This window comes from Eleutherodactylus coqui, chromosome 8, assembly GCF_035609145.1.
Source record: "Eleutherodactylus coqui strain aEleCoq1 chromosome 8, aEleCoq1.hap1, whole genome shotgun sequence".
In the NCBI taxonomy this organism is placed as follows: domain Eukaryota; kingdom Metazoa; phylum Chordata; class Amphibia; order Anura; family Eleutherodactylidae; genus Eleutherodactylus; species Eleutherodactylus coqui.
The window spans coordinates 112,543,256-112,559,345 of NC_089844.1; the positions used below are offsets into that span (position 1 = coordinate 112,543,256).

Sequence of the window (16,090 nt, forward strand, 5' to 3'; positions counted from 1 at the left end):
ATGCCCGTCCCCCAGGTGTGAGGGCGCCGCCCGTCTCCCCGAGGGACACCTGCCCCCTCTCTGCGGCCGCGCATGTAACACGGGATGTTAGTCTCTGCCTTCGTCACCAGGCGCTCGGCGTGATGTGCAGCCAACCAGCGAAGCGGAAAATGCCGCGTTTTAGCCAATCAGCGCACTCCTCTGCCAGAAGCGGCCGGGAATCAGCCAATCAGCAGTCTGTGTGCCGGCAGAAGCTGGCGACGCGCTGTTATGTAGGGAGATCTCCTGAGCTGCCCGGAGCCGGCGCCCGCTGGAGGAGTCTCCCGCTGCCGTTGCTGTCCGGTAATGGAGACCTTCTGCAGCTATGACGGTAGCGACCGCTTCTGGGTAAGAGCTGTTGTGTCTTCTACCGCCGAGCGACATGTTAGTCGCCTTTTCCGTGCCACTGGGGGTGGAAACGTACTTGCAGTTCTCCAGCTGGGTCAGTACTTACCGCCAGGGTGGGGTGGCTGTGACGGTGCTCAGTGTGTTCCTCTGTAGCAGATGGGCATACTTGCCATTCTTATCAGTGCTGCACAGGGGGGGCATCAGTACTGCCAGGGGGTCAGGACCTGGCATGACCCCTTATGTAACCGGGTGCCACTCATCTGTTGGGTATCTCCTTACCTGCCTATTTCTGCTAGTCGCCCTTTCTGATAGTAAAAGGAAACTTGGTCGGTGCCCAAGAAAATGCCGTTGTTGGGACGTGGCTATAACTCACGCTGGCAGTGCCTACTGGCACTGATACGAGACTGGCAACGGGCAGGATGTCGGTGACTTGCAGATCTCATCTCCAGGGCCAAATCCACAACTTCTCTGAACTTCCGTAAGGGCTTATTCCCATGGGCGTAATTCACATGCGGGCATCTAATGGACGTCACACAACCCGTAATAGCCCGTTAGGCTGCTGGCGTCCATTTTTCGTACGGATGGATGGTTTGCACGGATGAGAATGGCTAGTTCAATGTGAAGACAGTTGTGAAAATCGGATGCCGCGTGAATGGCGCCCGTGTGCTGCCTGATGTTTTTGTGACCGATAGAATGCGGCTCTGTGCGAATAAGCCCTCTTGGTAGGATTGGCGCACTTCCTGCTGGGATGTGTATATACTTTTTTACAACGGGCCCAAGAATTGCCCAGAAGAGCGTTTTTAAGGCCGGTTTCACATCTGCGTAGGAACCTAGAGCCGGAGGGTCCATCACAGATCTGCTTCAAAATACCGTTAAGAAACCGCTTCCGTCCAGAAGCTGGTTGGAAAGCGAACGGACTCCATTATAGTCAACGAGGGCTGTCTGGTTCTATCCAGAGACGGAGCGTTCGGCCGCGGGGATCCCCTCTAGTCTCCCTAAGGGCTCATGTCCACCGGGGAAATTATATTTAGCAAATCTGCGTGGGTGAATCCCATAGGAATGCATTGACCATCCGCTCTTAATTAAATAGCCGCAAATGGCGTAGTAAGTGATTGGCGCGTTTCACGCGCGGGGGAAAACGCGGCATGGTCCATTTTAACTCAAATGACGCGTGCGGAGCTCATAGAGCTCTATCTCCATTTATTTCCTGGATGAAAAAAAAAAAGACAATTCTAGTGCATCTGCAGCAGAAATTCGCAAGGGCCTGATTTTCCCCGTGGACATGAGGCCTATGGGCGCCTGCAAACACCCGGGTCGGATCCTCTATGAGAAATCTCACAGCGGGACCCAACCCGCGCCCCTGCATGGACCAGTGCGGCTCTCACCTTCATCCGCGGCTCTGTGATGTGCCGGCTGCCGGGCAGCTGGCGCATGTGCAGAGCCGGGGCGCTGGGAGTGAGATTTCTGTGCGGGCCTCTGCGAGATAAGCATAGAGATAGAGCATGCCGCGATTTGTTTTCTGCGTGTGTTCTCACGTGGACAAATCGCGGCCGTCTGCCTAGGATTGCGTTTTGTAATGCAATCCTATGCAGGCGGAATTTCTGTGGGAAATCCCGCCGCAGAATTTCCTCCCGTGTGCAGGGGGCCTAAATGGAACAGGAAAGTGGCAACCCTAAGCGCAGATGTGAACCCTCCCCCTCCCTATATGATGTCTCATGTAAACCTGGGTCTCGATGGAAGAGATCTCTGGTGCGCTTGGCTAAGCAGCTATCGCTCCTGTGTGAAGGCGCGGGAACAATAGACGCCCCTGACAGTCGTCTCGTGTAAAAGTATCCTGAACAAGCAATTCACAAGACGAGTAATGAAAGGCCGTGTCTGATCCTGAGTGCCATGCTGGAGTCTCTATATAATCTATGCCTCTGTCTGATCGTGAGTGCCATGCTGGAGTCTCTATATAGTCTATGCCTCTGTCTTCCTGGTCTTTACTCTTGAAGGCTCCTGAGCTCTCGTCTCCCAGCACCCCTTTCTTCTTCAGTGTCTCCAGAGCTTGTGCTGATGGTTTGCGCTCTCTAGTTCCTCTTGCACAGGCAGGTTTCCTATCCAGTAACCAGAAGTGGGACTTTAAAGGGGTTGTCCCGAGAAATCAAGTGGGTCTATACACTTCTGTATGGCCATAATAATGCACTTTGTAATGTACATCGTGCATTAAATATGAGCCATACAGAAGTTATACACTTACCTCCTCCGCTGCTGGCGTCCATGGCGCCGACTAAAGCTGCCTTCTCCTTCCATTAGACGCTCTTGCGCTGTCCGGTCTTCTACTCTGTTGAATGGAGCCGCTCCGGCGTGCTCGCGCCGCACATGTCTTCTGCGCATGCGCAGACCAGCTCTCCGGCGCGAGCACGCCGGAGCGGCCCCATTCAACAGCGCAGAAGACCGGACACCGCAAGAGCGTCTAATGGAAGGAGAAGGCCGCTTTAGACGGCACCATGGAGACGGGGACGCCAGCAACGGAGCAGGTAAGTGAATAACTTCTGTATGGCTCATATTTAATGCACGATGTATATTACAAAGTGCATTAATATGGCCATACAGAAGTGTATAGACCCACTTGCTTTCATGGGACAACCCCTTTAATGCCTCCGTCACTGTATCCTAACGTTAATGGCGCTGCTATGGGGAGTGGTTTTCTATAAAAATTACTTAGAAGAATAAGAGTTCCTACACACGTCTGAGCGCGATATCGGGCCGTAAAACTCAGGCGTGGGATGTGGTTTCTGGCCCCATTGAATACAATGGGCGATGTGTTCCGGGAGATTGCTCAAAAATAGGACATGATGCAACTTTTTTCCCTGCACTGCAATGCAGGAAAAAATGCTTTTATGTGACCCCATCCAAAAGAATGGGGGTCATATTCGTGCGTCTCGCGTCCTTTTCATGGCCGTGTGAAAGCGGCCTCAGGTACAGACCCGGTGGTGTATGGTCATGGAGACAAACCTCCAACTCGGACTCCCTCATGTAGGACTCATGTTGAAGTGATATCACTGTATAACATGGTGACATCAGCCTCTCCATTATGATAAAATAATGGCCACATCTAGTTAGACATGGTTTGCTATTTAGGGGTGTAGATGATTAGAACATCCAGAGGACACTTCAAAAGTTTCCGAAATGTGCAACAAATTCTGCATTGAATATCATATATATTATAATAGAAGGTGGGTTATTATGTGGAAATGCCTCAGCAGCACCCGCTCGGGTATCTCTGCAATCCCCTTGAAAGTGAGCGAAGTGTTTGTGCACTTGCCGACCAAAACTGGATCCGCATGAGAATGAGGCCTTAGAACGATTTGCACAGTCCTTCGTTTTTTTGGTTTTTTTTCTCCCCTCCTGGACGTATAGAAGTAAAGCAACAGTTGGGTGTTTCCATTCTTGGTGTTGGCATCAGAGGTACCATCTTCAGGCTGTGTAGGCCCCCCTCACCCCACCCGTTGACAATGGAATGGTAACACTCAGTTGCCAATTTACTTACCTTTTTTCAGGAGGGATAGCAGAGGGGCAACCCTATGGGAAAAGATGCTCCAAAGTTATCTCACAAGAAATACAAGTACTGCACTAACTAAAACGGACCTGTCAGGACAGCGGACAGATCCCGATTTATCTTTTTCTAACCCATTTGCCCACAATCCCCCTCAGCCTAAGGGTGCGGTCACACGAGCGTAGTCGTATTTACGTTCGCACGTGCGCAGCGTTTAATCGCCGGAAAGAACGTTTTTCGGCAATCATGGCCAGAGCTAGAAAGCGTATTATCGTTTGTTCCTACTTTGCAAACTATCTTTTCGGCCATCGAATATGCGTTGGCGCGTATTTCGGTCGCGTATGTTCTGTCTTTTTTTCGGGTTGCCGTTTTTACGCGCTGTAAAATCGCCCGTGCGAACGAATACATTGGAAACCAAAGCCTCAGATGGTCACGTTTATACGATTGGGCGCAAAAACGCGCCGTTTATGCGCTCGTGTGAACGCACCCTTAGGCTTGATTCACACGGACTCATTTGCACACTAAAAATTTGCAGAGAATAGAACCTATTGATCTCAATGGATTTGTTAAGATGCACGTATTTTGCATGTGCGGTTTAGTCATACACAAAATTGCGCAGCATGCTCTATATTCCTTTGCACTTGTGAAGGGAAAGGGCACTTATCGAACTCATTAAACCAATTGGCCATTACAATTGATGAGATCATTGCTGTGTTTTGTTTTGCACCCTCAAAAAGTATAGTAAAAAACGCTGTTGCGTGTGCAAATACGGAATGCCTGTTCCGCAAAGACATAGTGTAAATGTGCACATAAATACGCATCCGCTCCGGTGAATGTGGCCTAGTAGTAAATTGTCCTGTGAGTTGTGGTCTGCATCACCCAGTGTCACCCACCCATTTACTATGGGGTTAGAGACCACCTACAAGACGGCTTACTAATATGGGGCTCTTCAAGGGGGGCTACAAGGAAATTAATGCTGACTCGGTGAAGAGGACTTCCTAGAGGATCCAATAGGTTCTCTTTAAAGGGGTTGTCTGGGATACTTACATTGATGACTTATCCGCAGCATATGTCATCAGTAGTGGATTGTTGTTGGCCATCGCTCGGAATCACCAGGCCAGCTGTCGGTGCAGACAGCGCTGGAAGCAGGTGGTGCAGCGGCCCAGGTTGGTACTACTGGCACGGCTCCTATTCACTTCACTGGGAACTGTGCCTATGGTACTAGAGCGTTGCAATAAAGACAGCGCTGCTGATCAGCGGGCATCATGAGCGGTGGCCCCAGCCAATCAAATATTAATGACCTATTCTGAGGATAGGTCAACAATAGTAAAATTCCCAGACACCCCCAATTTTTTTTTTCCCCTATAGATCATTCGTATATGGAAACTGGAAAAGGGTGTAGCCCTATGCCACAAGTTATTCAATAAAGACCCCCCACCCATCCCTTAGTGATCATTTGTTATGACCAGGAAAGGCTACTGGCACCTATGCAATACGCTACACCTTCATATGAATGGGCTGCTGGCTGGGAATCCCTTTTTGAATGAGGTTCTCTTGTGATAGACTTTCATGGGAGGCCAACTGGAAATGCTGTAAGTGAGATTCATAGGATCAGCAGTTCTTGCTGTATGTATCGGAGTCTTTCCGTCTTTGTTCAGTAGACCTATTCTGTATGGATGAGCCAGGAATGGCCGGCTCCGCTTCTAGTGGTAGGAATGGCTCTGTACACAGTATATTTACGCGTGTGGCCTCGGCTCTCTGGAGGAAAGGGTAGGATTGCTCCATCCTGGAAGTGATTTTCCTGCTAGGGAAATATTGTGTCATGCTTTGGCTCCAGTGTATCAGTCACAGGGTCATGCACTTGTTACACTTGGCTGGCTGTATTCTGACCCATCTGTTGTACCTTTACCACTTTTTCATAACTTTGTGTAACCTGGCTCATAAGAGAACAGAAACTGGTGTCAATTGTACCAAAAAAACTACTCCAGCTACACAAATATTGCAACCCGGCCTCTAGTGGGGTATATAAATACTCGATCAGCTATAAAGCTACTGACAGGCAGGCCAAAGAAGTGTGACAACCTAGTGGAGATGTTCCTGGGGAACCCTTGTATGTGTGCCGAGCATTACCCTGCTGGAAAATACATCTAGGACGTTCTGCCATGATGGACAACACACGTGGCCACTGGATTTTCGGCATGTAACGCTGACTGTTAGTGCCCCTCTTACGACTATTATGGGTGACCGACTATCTTAAGTCCATCACACCAGCAGGGGGCAGTGTGCCTCTCCACAGCAAAGGGGCAGGATTGAAGCTCTCATTCCAAGGCTTCCTTACTCCAACACGACCGGCGCCGGCTCCTAGACAGAACCTGGAAAGACGATACATTCCAGTCTGTAGCAGTCCTGGCTTCTTGTTCATGACACCACTGCAAATGAGGGTGCCGTCTTGGGGTGTTAATGGAAGGACATGTAATGGGCGCCGTGAGAGCAAATGTCCTCATGCTAAGCACTTGGAAATGGTCTGGACAGAGGTGGGGGTCTGTAATTTGGTATAGCCTGTGTCTAGATAGTGGACAATGCAACCGTTGGGTCTGCTCATGCTTGTCAGCGGGTCAAACGACCCTCTCTATTGGTGGTCTGTCTGGGCTATCCGGAGCCTGTTCACCATGTGTGCCCTCATGTAACACTGCTGTCAGAACAGCCTACATGACAGACAATTCGTCAAAACAACCATCTTGCGTCTCTCATTCCAGTAATTCCCCCCCGAAAATCTATTACCTGGGTAAAATGTCTTTGAGCATGTCTAGTGGTCAACGATCTCTCAACAAGAGGTCCACGACACAAACGAAGCCCTTTAGAGCCTTTTTATAGGGCAACGGGGGAAACTCTCTTACAGCCTTTGTTGATAAGACCCCGTGTCCAATCGGTCCACAACCGTGATCATTGACAGATCTACCTGAGACAGAACTGCAGGATGAGTTTTGTAGTCGTTTAACATTTTTATCGGATTGATTTTTTTTTTTTTCCCCCCATCAGTCTACATTTGTCGCTGGTAGGTGGATATGTGAAGCGTCAGTCTAAGTAACTATGCCCCACTGATTATTAATTTTTGTCTCATCTTGTGACTTATTAGTGCATCTGTGGCTCCTTTAAATGTTTGTAGTGCTGGTGGTTGGCTTCAAGATTTGGTAGGCCAGTTTCACATCTGCGTCAGAGCCTCCAGAAGGAGATTCCATCACCGATCCGGCTGAAAATACTGGAAGAAAAAGCGCTGGAGGAACCCATTTAGTCTCCTGTCTAGAAGCCTTGCAGCTGGGTGCAAAGCTGATGGACCCTATTATAGTCAGTGGGGTCTGTCAGGCACCGTTTGGTTCCTTCCAGAGATGGATTCTATTCTCCCTTTCTGTTCCCCAAATAGAGCAGGAAACCGGACCCCAATGCAGATGTGAAACCACCCTAACTGATACTGCCAGTAGTTGTCTATGGCATGAAAAAACTGGTACACAGCTCAGAAGTGGGTCGGGTGCCACTCTGTAATGTGTCACCTATCCTGGTTCCCCAGCTCTGCACCAATTGTGGGCATGTAGGGAGTTTTATAAATCTTTATCTCTTCCAGAAGTAGTAGCATATGTTTCTTGAAAGTAGCGCCTTAAATATATTGTATCGCAATCCAGCATATAACCTCAAGTGACTACATTACTGGTCCACGTTGTATGGATGTGTAAGGGTATGGTCATCTGTGATGGGAAATCTGCTGCAGGTTACAGTAACAGGCATGTGGGTGAGACCTGAAGAAATATCATCCTCTTGCTGTGGAAGCTTTCCAAATAGTAACCTATGGCGTGGATATAATACCTTTGCAATCCAATTTTGGATTCAGGGTTTCCTAGGGGGGTTTCTCTTTGTGCCGTTATACAATGGTGCCATCTGCTGGCTAGAGCCAGTACTGTGGTATGGGAAATGCTGGAGAGGTCCCCCGACATCATAGCGGCCAGGATTCTACAGTAAGAGTACCCTGCTGGACGTCTTCCGATATCAGAGTTGTACAGCCTTCAATCAGAATGTCTTTAGACGTCAGACAGTGGATTGGAAAGGGTTAAAAATTCGCAGCCGGACAATTTCTGCTACAAGTTGCACCTCTTTCATTGTAAAGAGTTGAAATCCACCGTGCAAAGTCCCCGCGCTACATGTGTGCATTTGCGATCCTTTTTTTTTTCTCATTGTGTGTAGATCTGGCCCAATACAACACTCTCAGCCTGTTATGGACCCAAACTACACTAAAGGATCACTGCATTAGGAACACCTACTTGATAATGGGTTGGTCTGACTTTTTGGGCCATTATGGCTTTCAGACAGTAGAGAACAGATTCCACAAGGTAATGAACGTACTCCACTTGACCCATGCCTGGTGCACATTTTGCAGATAAGTGGGAGCAGAACTCGCAGCTCTTTCCACCATACCCCAAACATGTTCAATGGGGTTACAGTCTGGTGAGTTTGGGGCCAAGGCAGTGTGGAGAATTCATTGTCATGTTCCTTCAGCCACTGCCTAGTGATCTGAGCTCAATGACATGGAGTGTTGTCATGTTGAAAAATGGCACTGTGGTCGGGGAAGACTTCCTGAAGATATGGGTGCTGATGGTCAGCTAACAGGTCCCTGTAGTGTTCACCATTCAAGGGATTGTGATATGATGACAATCAGTCCTAGGCCATGCCAGGAAAATACTCACCGGACCATGACACCTCTACCACCAACCTGTTGAAGACCAACAAATGCATCCATGGGATACTTCTTCGTAATGTTTGTCAGATGTGGACCCGGCAAGAAAAGACTCATCACTCCAGACTGTTTTCTGCCATGTGTAAGGACCATTGACCGCTTTCCTGGGCTCTTGTGAGACATTGTTGGCGATTAGTAGTCATCAGGGGCACCCTTGTCAGACTTCAGCTGTTGACCCCCAGTCAACACAAGGTGCACTTCATGGTCCTTATGGAAATTTTTCTAACTTTCCCGCTGTTGTACTTCTGGGTCAGGTGGTTAACTGTGGCACACCATTGCTGACATACCAGATGTACCACCCCATACTAGCCTCTAGGATCGACCACACATGGCCTGCTGCTGGGTGATCTGTCAGGGGATATCCATGGTTCAACAAGTCCAACTGTTTCAGAAATACTGGCACCACACCTCCGGGCGCCAACACTCTGCCTGCGGTCAGTCAAGTCGCCATGCTTACCTATGACTACCAAATGTTGCCTTTTCTGTACAGAGGAGAGGTCGGCACATTATCTGAGAGCAGGTTACAACACGGCCGTCATGTGGAACCCTTAGCAACAAGGTTTCACACACCAACTGTTCCTTATGCAGTGATAGATTCGTGTGTTTTTTTTTTTTTGTTTGTTTCGGGGTTTTTTTCCCTTTATGGATTCATGCACCAAAATTCGGGAGACACAAGTAAAATGCACTTTGTGAAGACACGCAAAGTGCTGTAGTAGTCAGACAGAGGATGCAAAGATATAAAATAGGGCTGCAAGTACTTTCAGACTGCTCTAGTTCTGAAATGCTAACTAACGTATACTAAGAAAGGGCAATAAAGTTTCTCAGTCCTTGGAATACCCTATATACAGCAACGTATGTCTCTGTGCTTTGTGCCCTTTGCAGGCCATGCTATTGACCTCTGGTGTGGGTTTTGTCGGATGCTGGAATTCACATAGTTGTGGTCTTTTAAAAACAAGTGAAGGTGAAAGCTGCTCTAGAAAGTGCTGGTGGGCTGGGTGCTGAGCTAGCGGTGCGGGCAGGCCTCGTCTGTGTGCAGAGCAGTGGGCACTGCCCATTATACATGGCTCCTAACCAAGGATGCTGCTGAATTATAGAGCTTCCCATTTAGTGTCTGTTGGGTTTCTGATTGTCTAAAGAACCTAGTCGAATTCTACTGAAACCTACCTAATAAGGGATACTTCAGTAGGTGCTGCTACACGTGTTGCTCTTAAACTAATCGGTAATGAGCTGAAGAGTTGTAGGGCATCCTAGGCTCTTATTTCCTGAAATGTCTAACTTACATGGTTCTGCCGCGCAGTCCTGGACACGCATGGGTAAACGCACATACATGCATACAAAGCAGGTCTGAGAGCTCAGCTGGAAAACTGAATGTTAGCGGCATGTAAATGAGAAGCTTTCTGGCCAGTAAGACAAATAACAGCAACGTTGGAGCCCAAGAGGACAATTTACAGGGCCGCTGGTCCAACCACAGACGGGCTCCATTGTTATAAAGAACCAAGCTTTTAAATGCCACTGCTGGCTGTCCTTGGGGCAGCAGGAAACGGCTGACTAATGCCAGGTTCACATGGGCACAACACAGGTGTGTTTTTGCATTACAGATGAGATGTTCTGCTTGACAACCGCCTGCTGACCCAAACTTGGAGCGTCAGAGGGATCTACGATGCTCCGAGTTTGGGCTAGTAGACCTGTGGTGAGGCGAGAACAGTTGTGGGTAGTACAGGCACATTCCGGTGAGTATACTGCGGCCTAAGACTTCTTCAGATATCAGAGGACGATGTGCTTGGACCTGGAGGGAAGTGGGCTAAGTTTTTTTAAGAGGCGCACCCCACTTGGTGCATGTCTGGGCAGCCCATGTGCCGGACTACAATCTATACCTGCCATGAGCTAGCATGGACTCCAGCTATAATTTACGCTAGTTTCTATTGTAAAGTATCACAGAAAACAGCCATATACTTACTGACTAAGGCCCCCTGTCCACGGCAGTTTATTTGCCGGCCGTAAACCGCCGGCGAATCACCCCGGCCGACGCTTCCCATAGCAATGCTGAGAAAAGCGCCAGCACCTGTCCACAAGCAGAGAATCATTGCAAGTCTCCGCTCGGGGCGGGCAATTCGCAGCATGCTGTGAATTGACCTGATTCTCCGCGGTCAGCCTATCTATTGGATAGGGCTGACCGGCGGAGATTCGCCAGCGGCTCCTGCTCCCGGGCGGCGTCTCTTGCAGCGGAGCTTCGCCGCGGGATACCGCATCATCCGTGAACAGCCGGCCCAAGGAGTGCATTTAGCTGTGTCCTCTCATCATTCAGGTAGCAGACTACCAAATGAGGGAGCTAATTGCACCTGTGAGGGACACCGATGAGACAGCCACTCACACAGCCTCTTAATATAGATGGGGTAGCTGCTTGGTGTGTACTCCCACACAGAGTAGATACAAAGTGGCAGACCTTCTGATACATGTAGTGCACCATGCAGACCAGCAATCTATTAATGACGCCATAGTAGTTCAGCAGGCTGCCCTGTACCTCAAAAAGTGAACCACATTGGTACTGCCACCCTGGGCTCCCTAGGCGTTTAAAAGCCACACTGCATGTGAATAATAGATAATAAATGCAAGCCATTAGTTGGATTTTGGCCAAAACACATCAGCTCACTAACCACTTCAGGGTTTTTTGCTTGTACGGAGTCCCTACACTAATATAAATACATCACAGTAGGGGAAATATAAAAACAATCACAGAAAGCGGCCGTTACTTACTGACTAAGGAGGGCAGATAACTGCATCCTCTCACCATGTATGGACTCCAGCTATAATTTATGCTAGTTTCTATTGTAAAGTATAGTCAATCTGACAGGCACGTGAGACCCTGCCCCCTTTTTGCTGAGTCTTGCCCACTTTTTAAAAATTGGTAAGCAGGGCACAAAACGTGCACCTTTTTTTAGGCCGCCTGCAGACGAGCGGGTCGGATCCGGCAGTGAGAATTCTCGCCGCGGGACCCGACCCGAGAGCCTGCAGGGACGAGCGTGTACTCACCCGCGCCTGGCGGCCCCGGCTCTTTCATGTGCCGGCTGCGCATGTGCAGACCGGAGCCGGCGGCCGGGTGAGTGCGTGCCCCGCACAAAAATAGGACATGCCGCGGTTTGTTTGCCGCACGAGATTTCGCGCGGTCAAACCGCGGCCGTCTGCATAGGAGTGCGTATTGTAGTGCACTCCTATGCAAACTTTCAGTGGCGGAAATCCCGCGGGAAATATCGCCGCGGGATTTCCGCCCGTGTGCAGGCGGCCTTACGCAAGTTGGGGCATTCAGGGGTTGATTGGATTTGCTCCAACCTCTTAGTAGTATTTTTGCTCCTAAGCTTGTAAAAATCCATGAGTCATATGCACTTTTTATACAAGCGGCTTTTGGATTGTGTGTAAGTGTGTCCCTCCGTGTATCTCCACACAGCTTTTTCTCTATAAAGACGTCTACAGCCCTATTTGTCTCTCTGGGTGCGTGTGACGCGAGGCCTAAAAGCCTAGTCGTGTCGAAAATTGTATGAAATTTGTGCTTTGTGAGTCCCACTAATATGAAGCACATTCTTTTAAATAGGGTCCTACACATGAGCGATATTTTATTTATTTTATCGCAATGCGGTGTAGAAAGAGCGCAGCATGTCCTGTCTTTTGGGCGGACCGCCCCACCCATTGCTTTCAATGGGGCTAAAAAACTCATTGCATGGTGTGCGATGCGAGGTTTCTCTGGCTTGCAGTTGAAAGCCGGGCCAGAGGTTCGCAACTGTGCTGAAGTGATGGGAGGCGTCTTTGACACACAAAACGCCTCACATCAGTGGGAAAATCAAGCGATATTGGACCGAGTTTCACAGGCCAATATCGCCCTTGGCCATGGGAAACTAGCTTAGGCCGGTTGCATACGAACCATCTGGATTCCAGCTGCGGGTTATAGCGGTGGAATCTGTCTGTGACCCCCGGCCGGCGGCCCCCCGTGTACCCGCTATTTCTGTACTGCAGATGACCGTGGATGCTCGCCGTCGGTCATGTGCAGTACAGATATATATATTTGGCCTGGGTACCCGAAACAGAACGCATGCAATACAAAACGTGACTTTTGGGTAAGAGAGGCTATCAGCACGTACACATAAATACGTGGAAGGACACCTATGCTGATTAATGCTTTCTGACTGTATTAACTTAAAATAGACGAATTCAATGATCTTTGCAGTGATTCTCGAGTCAGTCGTTAGTTTGCTCCGGCGTCTCAGCCAGCCGAGTGCGTTGATTCTAGAGTCGGCCGCTAGTTTGCTCCGGCGCTGCAGCTACTCGAGCGGCTGCTACTTGAAGTGCGGCTGTTCTCCTGCCCAAATGGTTCCGTCGCTTGCTTGGCATCTTATATCTAAAACACAAAATCTGTTTGTTTGTGTCGTATGCAAATCCCCAGTTCTTGTCCGATTAAGTAAAATTTGGCATTTTTTGTTGGCAATAGCAACCAATCATGGCTCAGCTTTCATTTGTTCTGCTGAGGTAAGATGAAAGCTGCCCTGTCATTGGTTGCTATATATTTTACTGCTGGTAAAAATAATAGCTGTGCTGTGATCGCTGATTGCAGATTCCACAATAGGAATCGGTTTGTGTAAAGCCGCTCTTGGGAATAGCTTTTAGGCCTCATGTCCACGGGGAAAATCAGGCCCGCTATGGATTCTCCATGGAGAATCCGTAGCGGGTCCCTCCTGCCCTGCGGACATGAGCGCTGAAAATAAGAATTAACTTACCCGCAGCGGACCAGGCAGATCTTCTCTTCTTCACGGCCGGATCTTTTTTCTTCGGCCGGTGGATGTGCTCGGCACGCCAGCTGCGTGCCGCGCGCATGCGCCGTGTACATCTGCCCGGCCGAAGAAAGAAGATCCGGCCGTGAAGAAGAGAAGAGGTGCCCGGTCCACTGCGGGTAAGTTATTCTTATTTTAGATCTCCCGCGGATCTGGACGGCTTCCATAGGTTTCAATAGAAGCCTGCGGGAGCCGTCCCCGTGGGAGACCCGCGTGAAAATGGAGCATGTCACGTTTTTGTTTTTTTTTTTCATGCTCCATTTTTTTTAAATTCCCTTTTATTGACCATCCGCGGGTATTGATCTACCCGCGGATGGTCAATCTATCCCTACGGGATGCGGATCCGCATGCGGGTGATCCGCTGTGGATTTTAAATCCTATTTTGCTCGTGGACTTGAGGCCTTAGTGTGCTTGCATCTGCTGTGGACGGTGTCAATGTAACGCAACTTTGTATCAAGTGCCCGGAGGGCTGTAAGCTAGTAGCATTGGGCCTCCTGCACAAAGCACATGCGGATTTCCGCTGCAAAAGACCTGCGATTCATTGCGGAAATGACTTTAAAATGCTTGCGGCTGATCGCGGCTTCAACAGATGCACAGTGTATTGTTCTTCACCCACCTCTTTGCTTGGTCTCCAAGCAACCTGATCAGAATCGCCCGATTCTCCGCGGTCAGCCTATCTATCAGATTAAGCTGACTGGCAGAGATTCGTCTGCGGCTCCTGCTCCCGGGTGGCGGAGCTCCGCCGCTGGATACCACGACACCCGTGGACAGGGAGCCAAAGTCCTCACGCCCATGGATGGGTCGGATTCCGACTGCAAAATATCGCAGTGGAAATAAACCTGGTGACCCCCAGAGACTACATACTCATCTGTCCCGATCCGCCGCGAGTGACTTGCCCGGTGCGCATGCGCCGTGCTGGGCATGATGCGCCCATGCTGAGCTATGACGTGGATTCCCACTGTGCCCACTGCGTGAATATTGCGTGACGGATGGCTTACACTGACTGCAATGGAACCCGTCCATGCCATTTTCTATACAGAATAGAACATGCTGCAATTCTCCCCTGCGAGCCAAAAATCACAGTTGATTTCCGCTCGTGGGCAGGGGAGAATCTTTTAACCTAGCATGTCCATGGAGGGACTTTGCTGTGGAATTCGTGGCGGGCATCTGGCCGTGAATTCTGCAGTGATCCGTCTGTGGGCATTGGTCCTTACCGTTTCGTGCCGTTCCCCCTGTAAACGGGACGTGTGCCCACAGGCGGATCCACTGGATGCTCACCCTGTCAGACTGTAATGGCTTTATGCGCCCGTCACGAACTTGTGTGCGATGAATAAGCTACAATTGGTCGCGTTCTGCTAGCTACAAATGGAAGCTTTCTGGGGGTAATGAAGGGGTGTTCACATACTTCACTGGAGACATTTCTGCAACTGAAAACTTTTGTTCCCCACATATTTGAATGGGATAGCCTGATGTGTGTCTTAATACGAAACCCATTTTGGTAGATTGGCTTTCATTTTTTTTCCCACTTGCAGAAAATTCTGTAACAGACCTGTTGTGTTGGAACATCCGCTAATGCCTGTCTTTCCTAGAACTGTGGCGCCACAAACTGAGCAAACAATGTGACAGGGTTAAAAAAAAAAATCCCTAGGTGTAGGGTTGCTTTTGCAGGTACAATATGCAGCTTTTCTATTGCTAATCAGATCTTGGACTGCAGCCACAGATCTTCCCTAGTGAGCTTAAAGGGGCAATCCCATTGCAGCTACTCATGGCTGAGAAGGGAATACCCATTTGTGTGCCATGGCCAATGTGGCTGTGCAGTGTCATTTGTTTAACTTCTGAGATGCAGGAACAGGGTAAATGTCCTTTACCAAAGTGCCCAAGAGTACTCCCAGCGAATGGAGGTGGAGATCACTCCAGCTGCCCGCCACCATTCGCAGTAAACAATTCGTCATTCGTAGATGGACTGCCTGTTCACACAGGTCGATCGCTGTACGGTTTTTATGCCTACCTAACTGAACGATGAATAGTAAGCAAACAAATTATTAGCATTCGTCATTCAGTACCTTTACTGTGCCTTTAAGATGCCCAACTTGCAGCCATTGACCAACCTTCAGGTGTAGAATTTGACAGAGTTTATGAATGGCTGACATGCCAATCTCAATATTGGTATATGAAAGGTCCTTGTGGATTGTGCAAAACAACATATAAAACTGTGCGGTCAGTTGCTAGGCAGAAGCTTGGCCGTCGCTGGTGGAATTTTTGAAGAAATCTCCATTATCCTGCCGTCTGCCTTGAACTCTCCATTCTATAAAAGTTTTACGTTTGGGAACTTGTTCCGAAGTATAGCGTGGTTCTAATGGCTGATCTGTGGCGTAGTGTTAGAACTAGTGAAAGTGACTTGTATAACGCCAGCAGGAGCTTGTTACTTGGTGGGAATGTGGTTCTTTCAATGGGGTACGAGACTGATGGAGGGGGGAAAGTAATGACTGTTTAGTTTGTTGCTATATATCGGGCTGTGGCACTAAACCAGGAAAGTCTAAACTACAGCGCCAGAAACTATTTCTTTTGGTAGTAGGAGCTCAAAAC

At 49.1% G+C, this 16,090-nt stretch overlaps 1 protein-coding gene across 2 annotated transcripts in view; it reads left to right on the top strand.

The window, feature by feature from the left end:
• The first annotated feature begins 244 nt into the window (after positions 1–244).
• The window catches only part of ABCC1 (ATP binding cassette subfamily C member 1 (ABCC1 blood group)), a 98,353-nt gene continuing 82,507 nt past the window's right edge, over positions 245–16,090 (top strand). For both annotated transcript variants that reach the window (XM_066576233.1, XM_066576234.1), the window contains exon 1: positions 245–366. In XM_066576233.1, coding sequence (XP_066432330.1) covers positions 325–366 — 42 coding nt within the window. In that variant the 5' untranslated portion in view covers positions 245–324. The remainder of the gene's footprint in view (positions 367–16,090) is intronic.